Source organism: Brassica napus, chromosome C7 (genome assembly GCF_020379485.1).
Source record: "Brassica napus cultivar Da-Ae chromosome C7, Da-Ae, whole genome shotgun sequence".
Classification (NCBI taxonomy): domain Eukaryota; kingdom Viridiplantae; phylum Streptophyta; class Magnoliopsida; order Brassicales; family Brassicaceae; genus Brassica; species Brassica napus.
In genome coordinates this window covers 4,192,576-4,206,963 of record NC_063450.1, presented here as the reverse complement: position 1 = coordinate 4,206,963, position 14,388 = coordinate 4,192,576, and the positions used below count along the sequence as shown (strand labels likewise).

Sequence of the window (14,388 nt, the reverse complement as noted above, 5' to 3'; positions counted from 1 at the left end):
GATGTGATATGTTTGTACAAAGATTGAGTATAAAACACCAGGAAGAGTATCTGTTATTTTGTTTAAACTATATTCGAGTTGAAGCCTATATATATACTCAATGAATAATAGTTGCTAGCAAAGCCTAAAAAGAACGTTTACAGTTAAAGAAACTTTAAATCTCACTAAATCTTTAAATTTCTTTCAATATTCCTACTTGGCTTTTGCAAAAAAAAAAAAAAAGGGTCAATAAAATATTGAATTAACACTTGCGTCTAAGAGAACTCAAATTATTCAACACAACTGACTGTTGTGAAACTAGAGAATATAATCTATGTTTTTTGTATTATTCATAAACATAAGGAGCCCTTTATATATAGTGAATTACGCCGTCATAGAATAATGGAAAGAATAAAGAAATGAAATACAAATATGGAAACAGTACAAATCATAATCTAATAAGGAAAAGGCAAGATGCCGATTCTCTCTCTCTCTCTCTCCTCACGGTCGACTCTCTCTCTCTCTAGCATTGGGCCGGTTATGAATCGGGCCGGTTATGGACATCCACAATATGATTTATAACATTCCCCCTTGGATGCCATAACCATAGAGAGATTGTAATACGCTTTAGATGTTGCCTCATTAAAACCTTACCAGGAAAACCCAGTGGGTCAAAACCATGGTGAAGGAAAAAGAGTACAACACGTATTACTCCCCCTGTTCTGAACAACTCGCGGCTGGCCTCATGAACAGCCAAGATCTCCTAATGGTTTGAAGATGTGGCCGCGATCGTCTGCTTCATGGAACGCCATGATATGGCTGTTCCACCATGCGTGAAAACATAGTCTGTCTGTGATCGAGCATTGTGTGGATCCGAAAGATAACCTGCATCAGCAAAATCAACTAAACCTTCTTTGTTTTGGTTAGTATAAAATAAACCCAAGTCTTTCGTTCCTTGCAGGTAACGAAGAACATGTTTAATCCCGTTCCAATGCCTTTGGGTTGGACAAGAGCTTAATCTAGACAATAGATTCACGGCAAAACATATATATGGTCGTGTGACTAGCCAGATACATCAAAGCTCCTATGGCACTGAGATATGGCATTTCGGGACCAAGGACATCTTTATCGTCCATCTTAGGACGGAACGGATCAGTGTCCATGCCGAGGGACCTCACGACCATGGGGCTAGATAATGGGTGAGACTCGGCCATATTAAATCTCTTGAGTACCTTTTCTGTATATGCCATTTGATGCACAAGGATTCCATCTTTAATGTACTCAAGTTGTAATCCCAAACAGAATTTTGTTTTTCCTAGATCTTTCATCTCGAATTCTTTCTTAAGATATTCAACTGTTTGGGAGATTTCTCCAGAGGTTCCTAGGATATTTAAATCATCAACATACACTGCTATAATCACAAAGCCCTGGCCGAATTTCTTTATAAAGATACAAGGGCTGATCGGATCATTCTTGTATCCTTCTCTCTCTAGGTACTCACTTAACCTATTGTACCACATTCGGCCTGATTGTTTCAATCCATAAAGTGACTTATTCAACTTTATACAGTGTTGTTCTCGAGTACTCGATTTATTTTTCAACTCTATACCCTCTGGTACTTTCATATAAATCTCATTATCCAGTGGCCCATATAAGTATGCAGTTACAACATCCATTAACCGCAAGTCTAATTTCTCTCTTATAGCTAGACTTATCAGGAATCTAAAAGTAGTAGCATCCACCACAGGGGAGTATGTCTCCTCATAATCGATTCCTGGTCTCTGTGAGAATCCTTGCGCAACAAGCCGTGCTTTATATCTCACGACCTTGCCGTATTCATTTTTTTTCCTCACAAAGACCCACTTATAGCCGACTGGTTTAACATCATATGGTGTACGGACTATTGGTCCAAAGACATCTCTCTTCTTTAAAGAGTTTAACTCCACGTTTATAGCTTCTTTCCATTTGATCCAATCTGATCGTTGAGTGCACTCATAAATAGACGTGGGTTCATGATCCTCATTCAAATCCATAAGTTCAAGTGCTACCTTGTATGCAAATATATCATCAATGTCGACATTCTTTCTGTTCCATTGTATCCCAGACAAGACATAGTTTATTGAGATCTCATTATTATCAGGACCTTCAGTACCTTGAATCATGGTGTCCCAAGAATCAGTATTAGATACATCAGGGCCGGCCGCATTTAAGCATTCATGATCGGCCGCGATCGCTATTAGGGTTTTGGGATTGGCCGCGGTTAAGTCCCGGGATTTAGGAACGGCCGCGGTCGTGTCTAGGGTTTCAACAACCTCGGTTTCATTCTCTGCACCTTTCTTAGTTTTCCGAGGGTTCTTATCTTTGGAACCTATTAGTCTACCACATTTCAAACGTTGTCTAGACTCTGTAGCAACTTTATTGTGTCCCTCTTGAACATTAATTCTGATTGGTGCATTAGCACCTGGTATATATGACTTAGTAACTCTTTTCGGGTCAGCAAAGGAATCTGGCAATTGATTAGCTAGCTTTTGTAAATGTATTATCTTTTGAACTTCTAAATCACATTCCTGAGTTCGAGGATCTTGCCAAGATAAGGATGTTTGATTCCATGTAATTTCTTTTACCAGCTTATTGTTCTCTCCCCCTAATGTTGGATGTTCGGATTCATCAAAGTGACAATCCGCGTAACTGGCCTTAAATAAATCACCCGTAGTTGGCTCAAGGTACTTAATAATTGTGGGAGAATCATATCCAACATATATCTCCATCCTCCTTTGAGGTTCCATCTTTGTTCTCTGTGGTGGTGCAATTGGTACATAGACGGCACAGCCAAATGTCTTAAAATGGGATATGTCTGGCTCATGACCCGTAAGCAATTGTAATGGGGAATATCTATGTTCACTAGACGGCCTAATGCGTATGAGTTCAGCCGCATGCATGACTGCATGTCCCCAAGCTGAGACCGGAAGTTTTGACCTCATAAGCAATGGTCTAGCTATTAGATGTATTCGTTTAATGAATGATTCGGCTAAGCCGTTCTGCGTATGTACATGTGCCACGGAGTGTTCAACAGTTACCCCCATGGACATACAGTAATCATTAAACGTTTGGGACGTGAACTCACCAGCATTATCAAGACGTATAGTTATGATGCTTTAGAGACTTTTATATCAAAAACTTTCATTCATTAAGTTATAATAAGAAAACAAGTTCAAAGCAATATCAAAACATAGAAAACATAAAGCAAAGAACACAAAAACATAGATGGCCGAAATCAACTTTGCTCTTTTTAAACAATCAGAAGTTTCATAATCCATGATATCATCTTTTTCATGATTGAAATCTTCTTCACCATCTTGATATGTCATATGCGCTTAAGGATTCTTCCCTTTCAAACTCTCTTGGTAGAGGTCAACGAGATGTTTGGGAGTCCTACATGTCTTAGCCCAATGATTATACATACCACATCTATGGCACATGGATTTGGTCGAGTTATGTGGCTTGAAAGATGTACCACGGCCTCGGCCATGTCCACGGCCTCCATAGGAGCCACGGCCATATGAGTTGCCTCGGCCTCGACCAAACGAGTTTTGGCCTCGACCATCACGTCCATGCCATTTTCCACGACCACGGCCGTGTTGGCTATCACTCTGGACATGGTTCGACTCTTTCTTAGCCTCTACGGTCGCATGTGCCTCAGGTAATGGGTTTGATCCAGGAGGTCTCAATTCACTGTTCCTCATCAACAGCTCATTGTTTTTCTCCGCAAGCAATAAACAAGAGATCAGATTAGCATAAGTAGAGAAGCCCTTCTCACGGTACTGTTGTTGTAACAACACATTGCTTGTGTGGAAGGTGGAAAAGGTTTTCTCAAGCATATCCTTATCCGTTATATCCTCACCACACAGTTTCAATTTCGATACTATTTTAAACAAGGCTGAGTTATACTCGTCCACGGACTTAAAGTCCTGGATTCTAAGATTCTTCTAATCATATGTAGCCTTTGGTAATAACACCGTTCTCTGGTGATCATATCTCATTTTCAACTCTGTCCAAAGGTATAGAGGATTCTCAATAGTCAAATACTGATCTTTGAGACTCTCAATAAGATGATGGTGTATAATTAATATCGCACTGTATCTATCTTTCTCACTTGCATTATTGTCCTCGGTGATACACTCACCGAGTCCCTTGGATTTCAAGATGATCTAAGTATCAAGTGCCCATTGCAAGTAATTATCTCCAGAGAGATTTAGGGCAGCAAAATCCAAGTTGTTGATTTTCGACATCTGAAATCATATATTTCATCTTTAAGATTATAGTGTTCAATCGAATGCAATCAATATTTTCAAGCAATTAGGTTTCTAAGTTCAAACAAGCCTTGCGGCCATGACAAGCCTCACGTCTAAGAACAAGCCTCACGGCCAAGCAAGAGATGATCATGCAATATTTATTCGTTTACAATCCTAGCATACGATTTCTATATGCAATCAGTTCATACGTGATATGCATGCATGATACAAAACAAGCCACACGGCTATAAGGTATGTCCAAGCAATTCAAATTCTATATGTACATATGGTTATAATGCAAGCCTATCATACGGTTTCTATATGTTCATACGAATTCTAAGTTATATAATTGCAATCAAATAATTAAGCAATGCATCAAGAAGTTAATTTTCTATCAACCTAACGGATCATGTTCAATTTATCAATGCAATTAGGGTTTTCATATAAGCAAGGCCGGTTAGGGTTTAATCAAGACTATCATGCGATTCCAAATTCATTCAATCGGTTTTAATTCAAAACAACCAAATTCGAGGATGAGTTTATCAATCCTAGCAAAACGATTTATATGTGATCAATCTAACAATACGATCTCATTCAATATCAAAACAAGCATTCGGTTTAATTAATCAAACAAGCTATCATACAATTTTAGTTTCAAAACAATCAATCGATTTTAATTTAGAACATATATAATACGATTATGGTTTATATAAAATCGATCATGTCTTTAGCTTTTAGGGTTTGGATCGATTTCTTGCATAACATGTAATATACATGTATGCGGCTAAGGTATCAGGAATTGGGGTATCGAACTTATGATTATGAGTTTCGATTTACTCATTGGGGTTTTGATCTATTACCCTATGGTTTCGATTAGTGTTTAAGATTTTATGGTTTCAATTCATATCAAGCAATCAACATTCGATTATGGGTTCTTTTTAAGGTTTCGAATTACCTTAACCTCAAGTAGGGTTGAATGGACCTCCAATGAGAAGAAGAACCGCGAGCTGAACGTTGAGATTGATACGCGAACGAGCTGAGGTCGTCTAGAGCTGGAACGGATCGCGAGCTGTCCTAGCTGGTATCGGGAATGCCAGCTGAAACTGAGATCGTCTGATCACGAACAGAAACAAGCTGTTGTCGCGAGCGGTATCGAGTCGTCTATCGCGAGCTGGCTGAAATCGTGTCTCGGGATCGAGCTGAGACGGTCTGAGGTCGCGAGCTGGGATCGTGTCACGAACGGGAACAAGATGAGAATTAGGTTTAGGGTTCGTGATCGGGAGTTCTCAACGGTTAGGGTTTATCGTCGAGGGGATTATGGATTCGTCGGCTAGGGTTTGTGTAGCTTAGGGTTTAGAGCGTGATCGTGCTGATAACGTGTTGTGAAACTAGAGAATAGAATCTATGTTTTTTGTATTATTCATAAACATAAGGAGCCCTTTATATATAGGGAATTACACCGTCATAGAATAATGGAAATACTAAAGAAAGGAAATACAAATATGGAAAGAGTACAAATCATAATCTAATAAGGAAAAGGCAAGATGCCGATTCTCTCTCTCTTTCTTTTCTCACGGTCGACTCTCTCTCTCTCTAGCATTGGGCCGGTTATGAACCGGGCCGATTATGAACCGGGCCGATTATGAACCGGGCCGATTATGGACATCCACGATATGATTTATAACAATAACAAAAGTAAGGTATGGATGGTTCTAGTTATCTCGTTATTGGGTATTCCATGGGCCATGAAAGCCCAAAGTAGATGATACGATAATAAACCCTAGTTTTAAAGCTGGACCCGAACCCGTACCCGACTGGATCTTCTCGTCTCTCGCCCAGTCTTCTTCTTTTTCTTCTCTTCTATTACACGACCAATCCCTTAAAACCGCGACAATGGAAGGCGATCAAGACACATCGGGTTTCACTTTAGTCACGAGGAAGCCTTGCTTCGGTCTCCCAACAGCTTGCCCTAACTGCCTCCCCGCTTACATATACCTGAAACTAGCCCAGCTTCCTTTTCAACTCGCCTTCAATTCCACCTTCCCTGATTCAGGTTTGATCTCAATGTGTTTCTTGTTGCTTCATTGATTCTTAGAATAAGGATTCGTTGTGTAATAAAGAGTCTTAATTAGTGGAACTCTTTACAATAATGATTTGTTACTCAATTTTAATTAGGGTTCTTAGGCTATTGTAATGTAATTGCTTGTAATAAGAGTCTTAATTAGGGTTTGAGGTTTGAAAGATTCGTTTTTGAGAGAACTCAATGTGTTTCTTGATGCTTGATTGATTCTTACAGTAGTGATTTGTTGCTTAATTTTAATTAGAGTTTTTGGTTATTTTAATTGCTTGTAATGAGAGTCTTAATTAGGGTTTGAAGTTTGAAAGATTAGTTTTATTTTTGAGGAAAGTTATGTTCTTTAACGTGTATAGATGAGCTGCCTTACTTTGAAACTGGGACATATGTTGCATACAACAATGACGACGGAGGTGTGATTGAGAAGCTGAAGAAAGATGGGGTTGTCAATCTTGACTCTCAGCTTCAGTCTCTTCCTGATTATCTCTCCTTGAAGGCTCTTATCTTATCCTGGCTTGAAGAAGCGCTTGCTTATGAAACGTGGGTTGGTACCGAGGGAGTATCTGCGTGGAAGATCTACTACTCAGATCTTCCTTGGGTCATCAGCAAGGTCCTGTTTTATAAGCAGACTTACATGGCCAAGACCCGTTTAGGGATCATCAAAGAAAACTCAGAGGAAAGAGAGAAACAGGTACACTTTCTTAAGCTTTGTCTGTGGTTCTATCATCTATGAATGTATAAGTTTAAGGGTCTTTGAATGAACAGATATACAAGAGGGCTAGTGATGCATATGAAGCTTTGTCGACTAGGCTTGGCGAGCAGAAGTTTCTTTTTGAAGACAGGTACTGCCATCACATTCACCAAACTTACTATGTAATAAGACTTTTATGAAAGATCCTTAATTGTTTACCAACAGACCATCGAGTTTGGATGCTTTCTTTCTCTCACATATACTTTTTACAATCCAAGTGCTACCGGTAAGCTGCTTTACACACAATTCGACCAATTTTTCAGCTTATTTGGGTAGAATCTAGGCCTCCTTGAAACAACTTAAGATTAAGTAGTTTCGTTATGGTGGTGTATGATCAGGAAACATCAGTGCTTCGTACCAAACTTCTGGAACATGGTAATCTTGTCAGATATGCTGAGAAACTCAAGTTGGAGTTCCTTGAAGCTCCTTCTTCATCTTCGTCGCCTCCACTTCACTCATTCCCTTCCTCATTTTCAAGAAAGGGTAAGACACATCCAACCCTTACTACGACTTCCATAGCTTATGAATGTCTTACCATGCATCTGGAGCAAATTGGATATGTCTAACCCTGTGAAGCAAATGAATCTCATCAGGTTCAAAGCCAAAGAGCAAATCAAAGACAGAAAAGACTGAAGAAGAGAAAAAATTCAAGAAAAGAGCAAAGTTCTTCCTAGCTGCTCAGTTTCTAGCAGTGGTTATTTACTTATCAGTGATGGGAGGAGTCAGTAACGATGAACTGGAGTATGAAGATGATGATTAGTGAAATTAAAGCTCTCAGGCAACCTCTTTGCTCTCTTCTTCATTGACACAATAATCTCTCTGCTTTTTCTTGAATTTTTAGTTAGAGAGAGGCTAATGATGTGTGTGGTTAGTCACACATTACAATCATTCTCGTTCTGAAGGATATTCTGTTGGCTTTTATAAAATTTTCATTGGTTCATACAATGTGTTGGGAAGTGAATCTTATACCAAAATCTTATAAGATACAAATGTGTTGAAAGTCTCTTTGTTGTTCATCCTCAAAATCAACTGAACTAACTCTGTTTTGTCTTTTACTAATAATACAAATCTCATCCATCTAAAAACTATCTTCTGATAGCAAAAGATGATAGCCAAGTAACCTAACCTATTCTCTAAAAACCAAAATAACAATTAGGAATTGGAATTTACATCCGGCTTGGCGTCAGCAGCTTCCTCTGGTTGGTTAACAAGCTTTGAGTGTTCATCAGCTGAGTTGATAGCAAACTCAGCGAGTGAGCTCACTGCAACAGACATCCCATGGCAGAGAACTTTAACAGCAACCTCTGCAAGTTTCTCAGCAGTCATCACAACATCTTCTTCTCCCACTCTATCAGCCAACACAAGGTCCAAGCTCTCTGACCCGGAATATCTTCTTGACCCGCCTCCACTCCAGTTCGGATCTTCCCTAACCTGTCTTGCATAGACTGAACCCATCCCGGAGGCAAAGAACTCGAGTTTGTCCAGAACCGGCTTCTCGTTCAAGCTGTTGAGCAGCCTCGACCACTGGATGCAGACTCGGTATATCGGGTGAGGACATGAGGATAGTCTAACTTTCTCAGGGTCAGGATCACATCTGAGACATCTAAGAAGCCAACCGGATAATGCTGTCATGTAGGATCTTTGAGACGTGATCCAGAACTCGAAACAGGATCTCCAGTTTCGAAGCTGAGCTTCAAGATTCAGTGCAGATTGAGCTAATCTTTGTGAGTTGATGGTCTCTGGCATTATTGAAGGCTGTTGTTGTTGTCTCTTCTTGTGACGCTTTGAGACTGGTGTGCCTGCAAGTAACATTTTAGCTTCGTCCAGTGTTCGTTTCTGTATTTGATGACTCTCTGCCATCACTTGCCACATCCTTGTCAATCTGTTATGATCATGAGGAGTGTTATATAAAGAGAAACCAAAGAGGAAGCAGAAGGTGTTGTTGGTGTTTTTACCCTTGAACAAGCTCGAGAAGCTGAGGCAACAGTTCTTGGTCGCGTAGAGTCTCAATCCTTTTGGAGATAGATTCAATGGAGTGTATAGAGACCTTTATCTGCGTGTCTAGGTCTCTGATGGTAGCTCTTGTTTTATCAACTGCAAAAGGATCATCTCCTTTAACATCTTGATTCCTCAGCTGCATGCATTTCTTCTCGTATGCTCTTCTAACACGCTCTCCAGACTGTTACAAAGACCAGAAAGGCTTAGAACATAGTCACTACTTGCTTAGAGAACTCTTTGTTACTTACCTTAACTTCATCGTAGAGCTTCTTCTCCCACGCGAAAAGCTTGTCCAATGTTGTCTGGTGGCTACCTGAAACCATGCAAGACTCATCTGAACCATCGCTTCTGCTCTCAGAGCCACTCTCCTTTGAACCACCAGAAGAAGAAGTGAGCAAGAATCTTGAAGAGGAAGATCTTGATGAACCGGAGCGGAACAAAGCTACTGGATTCAGCTTTTTCATTGCTACAAACACACAAAAGAAGTCAACATTCAGAATCTAAGTCACTCACAAACTTAGAAAGATTGAAAACTTACCACTATGATCACTAGAGGAGGATGGTGCGTATTGAGCTCTGCTAGCTTCCAATAGCCCCGAGACTTCTTTAGCCGCGTCGCATATAGTTGTGAACTGATCTTCAAGATCTTTGATTACCTCAGCCATGCTCGTCGGTCTCCTGTTCACGTAGACTGTGAAGCCTGGCGTCTCTCTTTTAGCAACGTTAACTACATTCTTCACCTCTTCAACAGCAACACTCCCTGTAGTTTCAACTCTAGGCACCTCAACTGTTCGCTGTTCTTGCTTTCCAACGCATTTCTCATCTCCCTCGTTCTCACTTTCTTCACAGCCACTATCAGTAAACTCATCATCATCTTCATCATCATCATTGCCATCAACATCTTCAACTTTAACTTCCTCCTTGCAACAACTCTTACTTTCTTCTACTACTACTTTAGGAGTATGAAACCTCACAGGCTGAGGAGGTTGAGGTTCATCATCTTCTTCCAAATCTGGAATCCCTTCTTCCTCACGAACACGTCTCAGTCCTCTAACCTCATCATCCTTAGTACCACTCCTATTATTATCAACACTTCCTCTATCATAACTATTATTATATCCATAATACTCCAAAGAAGAGAAGGGATTCCAGAAGAAGTCCCACTGAGAGTTCTGCGGTGAAGGAGGTGGGATGTTATGAGTACTCAACCTCTGTTGCTCAGGAGAGCTCAAAGGATTCCAAAACGAAGAAGAAGAAGCTGCAGAAGTGTTCATGTTCATATTCATATTCATCCCAAAGAAACCATCTGCTTCTCCATATTGTTGACTTGGAGGTGAGAACGACTCAACACGAAACGTTTCAGGAGACCTCTCTTCAACACGAACCGGTCTGGTTCTGTTAGCCATCAAGTAACTCGCTCTCACCTTCGTTCTTGGCTTATCTTGAATCATTTTCTGAGGCATAGAAGATGGTGAAATCGTTATGAATTCACCTCCACCGCCGCCGCTCCTGTTGCTGCTACTAAGGCGGCGGCTTCTGCTCGGCGGTAGTCTCTTAACAGGAGTCACGAATGAGTCCTGAAGAAAGTCGTGAGGAGGCTTGTAGTTGTCTCCTTCGATGAAGTCATGGAGAGCGTCAGAGACTTTTCTAAGGGACTGTATATAAGCAATGTGACTAGAAGCGAACTTGGTTCTGTGTTCTATCGCTTGTTTGATGAAACGTTTTCTGTCTTTACAGATCTGAACTGATTCCTCGTCGTCTAGCTTCGAATGAGAACATCCCATTTCTCTCTCTCTCTTTAAGCTTCAAAATCCACACAGATCAAGAAGATAGCATAGAAAAAAACATTGTTTTTTTAACTTAATGTCTCTGAAGAAAGATTCTTTGCTTAGCTTACAAGACTCTTCTTAAACCCTCTTCAAGAAATAACTAAAACCCATGCACAGTGGAAAATCTTGGATTGGTTCTGGTGAAATGTTAAAGAAAAAGCAAAGAAGAAACCCAGAAAAAAGAGAGATAAGACAAAAGAGAGGAACCTAATACGGTTGTGTGTAATGGTCAAAAGAAGCTGTGGAGGAGCGTGAGGAGAAGAGACGTTGGAGAAAGCAACGGTCAAAATTACTGTCGGGGTTCGAAGGAGAGAGGAGAGAAGTCAAGAAGGGGAAGAAGACAAGGCAAGAAAAGAAAAGGACATAACACGATAACTTTGATTAGTGTTGTTAGCAATAGGCCTGGGACGGATCGGATATCCGGACAATTTTAAGGTATCCGGATCCGGATCCTTATCCGGCGGATTCATAATTTTATTATTCTTATCCGGATCCGGAGTTCTCGGATATCCGGGTGTCGGATATCCGGGTGTCGGATATCCTTCTAAAAATTGTAATATCCGGCGGATATCCGGATCCGGATTTGGACCCTTAAAATAAATAAAATAATAATAATAATAATATATAAAATATTAAACATAATTTAAAAATAAAAAATATATAATGTTTTTAATTATTTCTATGTATAATATTACAAAATTTACATAAAATTTACATATACTATTATAAAAATGAAAATATATTAAATAAAGTTAGTTTTTATATATAGTATATTACTATTTTGAAATAATTATTAATAAAACTTACGGATCCGGATATCCGTACTAAAAAATTAAGATATCCGGATCCGGATCCGGCTTTGACGGATCCAACATTTTATTATCCGGATCCGGATTCGGCCCCTCCGGATATCCGAATTTTCGGATCGGATCCGGATCGAATCTCGGATCGAATCCGGATCTCGGATAAAAGTCTCGGGCCTAGTTAGCAAGCGTACTTTCGTAATTTTATCAGTATTCTGCAGTTGGAAAATACGTTGGAAGAAATTAGGAAAAGCGATAAAAAAGTAAGGACCGGCCTGTAAAGTAAAAGGTAAATTCTGGACCCACATGATGAAAAGATACTATCTCATCAAGTGTCTCGATGATTGAGATTTCTCTTCTTGCCCCTGGTTGTTTCATTTAATCACGAAAACGCCCATTAGGTTTAGCAAAGTAGTTTAGTAGTCCCGGTCTCCTTTTTATTGGGCTCACGTTTTTGATAAATATTTCACCCAATAGGCTTTTTTGTCATGACTTGGATGACAATAGATTTAGCACAGAGCACTGTTGTTTTTAACTTGAAATCCATGGAGCTTAATTCAGTCCCAACTGGGATGTATATGGCCCTGGTCTAATGCAACAAATAAATTGAAAAATATTTAAATATCAAACCAATATGCTACTCTTAAGATCACATCTAGAGCTGACTAAGCTGCCATTAGAAAAATGTATGTGAACCGCTGGTTCCTTTATGCATTTTCCTTTTCCTTGCCCACCAGGATCTTGCGCATGGTGAATTCATATGCAAATTATTTAAGAAATAAAATAATCTACTAATCATTTATATGGCAGCTGGCCATAGCTCAGTCTTAGCTCAGTTCGAATATGACAGCTTGATTAGCTGGTCTACGAGTTCATTCAGCTAGAGCAACTGGACCAATGAGCTAACAAGCTCCGTGGATGTGGATAAGGTATGATCTAGTAACTTTTGCTTAATTCTAGATAGAATGGATTAGGGGAATGGAAACTCGGATTTGTATGTCTTGATTTGGGTTCAGGATCGACCTTGGAGCTAATTGGTAGTTGGGTAGACTTACCACAGCTGAGGTGATTCGACCGGATGAGTATTAGATTGGATTTAGTCCAATGGTTAAGTAGAGAATATCCGCTGCGTATGAGTTGAAATGATCTAAGCCAGAAAATGACTAAGGTAGTCTTAAGCTAAGATCTAAGTTAGCCCTCGCCTATGGGTGATAATATAGATAAAGGGCGAAAAATTTAGAGATTCGGCCAGTATGTGGTCCGAGCAACGTGAGCTATCGACCGCGGCTTAGGCAGCCTAAGCCCCCGACCCGGCTGCCTAAGCTCTTCTACTTTGACATCAACATCATAAAAGGCTTGATATGGAGAAACAAACTAAACTTCTTCCATACATGAAATCTATCGCTCTACTTGGGATCCAACCAAAACTCTCAAAAATACTCAAAATAAAAATAATAAATTATGTTCATGTAACCATCATGTACTATAAAAACATATTGTATGTTTTATACAAGTCTACTTCCTAAATTTTTGGTATTCGGACAACATAATTTCTTTACAACAAAACTTCATAACCAATTATTCTATCTATTAAAATGAACTAGATCTCTACCTTCTCCCCTCAAACTTTATAGATTCCTTAAGAGAAAATTATCAAATGATATCATATATTTATACTAAATTTAAAACGAAAATTATATAACGCGCGGACACAGACCTAGTATATGTAATTCCAATATTTCTAGTGTTTTAAGCATTTTCTACTATTTTAAAATATTTACTTACGAATACTTTTAGTATATTTTGAATATTTTATAAATATTAAATCTAAAATAATTAGTAAATTGAAAAATATAATGTGATTCGAGAATTTGGAATATCAAAATATTTCGATTTATACCGGATTTGTATATTGAGATTTTGGATCCATTTAGTTATTTAATGTGTTTTGGTTCAGGCCCGGATCTGGACATTTTGCTTAGTCCTATAACAAAACTTTAACTTAAACTCTTTTTGTACACTAATCATTTATCAAGTAAGTAAAATTTCCAAATTTTCAGAAAATATATAAGGGTTTTAATTCAAATCAAAGTGGTTTTGCGAGGTATAGGAACTTCACAACCGAGTAAGCAAAACGACAAAGTTTTGCCAAGATTCACTAGAGAACAAAAGGGCAAGGCCATCTTGACCCAAACCAATGACGAGGCCCAAGTTCAGCACAAGCCTATCAAGGCTCTGTCTACTAACGGTCAACAAACACCACAACGGTCGGCGACTCTCCAAACAGTAGTACACAAGCCAGCTGCGAACCGTACGTCTGGAGGAGCGTGCCCGATTGATCTGTCCAATCCATTCTCAACCTTAGATCAATTGTCTTGCACCTGATGATGACACATGTGTGTGTTCTAGGGTTTTACACTTTCAGTATAAACAGACCTTCTCTGTAAACAAACATTCTAAGTAAGAAATAACAGTTTATCAAAAGCAAAACTTGATCTTCTTCATTTACCTTTATGGTATCAGAGCTCCAGGTATAAGCTCCTTGGACGCTATGGCTATGGAGGTGATTAACACACCTTCTCTCAGAATCTCTAACTGTGTTACAGTTACTCTCACTGACCGAAACTACATCCTATGGAAGTCACAGTTCGAAGCTTTCCTA

General features: G+C 39.3%; 2 protein-coding genes across 2 annotated transcripts; one reads left to right on the top strand and one right to left on the bottom strand.

Annotated features, from left to right (window-relative positions):
* The first annotated feature begins 6,075 nt into the window (after nucleotides 1–6,075).
* LOC106391071 (mitochondrial outer membrane import complex protein METAXIN) lies at nucleotides 6,076–8,101 on the top strand. Its single transcript, XM_013831636.3, has 6 exons — nucleotides 6,076–6,324; nucleotides 6,702–7,036; nucleotides 7,111–7,187; nucleotides 7,262–7,322; nucleotides 7,435–7,579; nucleotides 7,690–8,101. Exons 1-6 carry the CDS (start codon nucleotides 6,165–6,167, stop codon nucleotides 7,854–7,856), a joined length of 945 nt encoding a protein of 314 aa, XP_013687090.1. The 5' UTR covers nucleotides 6,076–6,164; the 3' UTR covers nucleotides 7,857–8,101.
* On the bottom strand, nucleotides 8,044–11,331 carry LOC106357627 (protein ALTERED PHOSPHATE STARVATION RESPONSE 1). The gene is made up of 4 exons (XM_013797300.3): nucleotides 9,633–11,331; nucleotides 9,343–9,560; nucleotides 9,052–9,275; nucleotides 8,044–8,978 (listed from the first exon to the last, which is right to left on the bottom strand). The coding sequence occupies exons 1-4, from the start codon at nucleotides 10,876–10,878 to the stop codon at nucleotides 8,249–8,251; spliced, it is 2,418 nt and encodes an 805-aa protein (XP_013652754.2). The 5' UTR covers nucleotides 10,879–11,331; the 3' UTR covers nucleotides 8,044–8,248.
* Nucleotides 11,332–14,388: the final 3,057 nt, after the last annotated feature.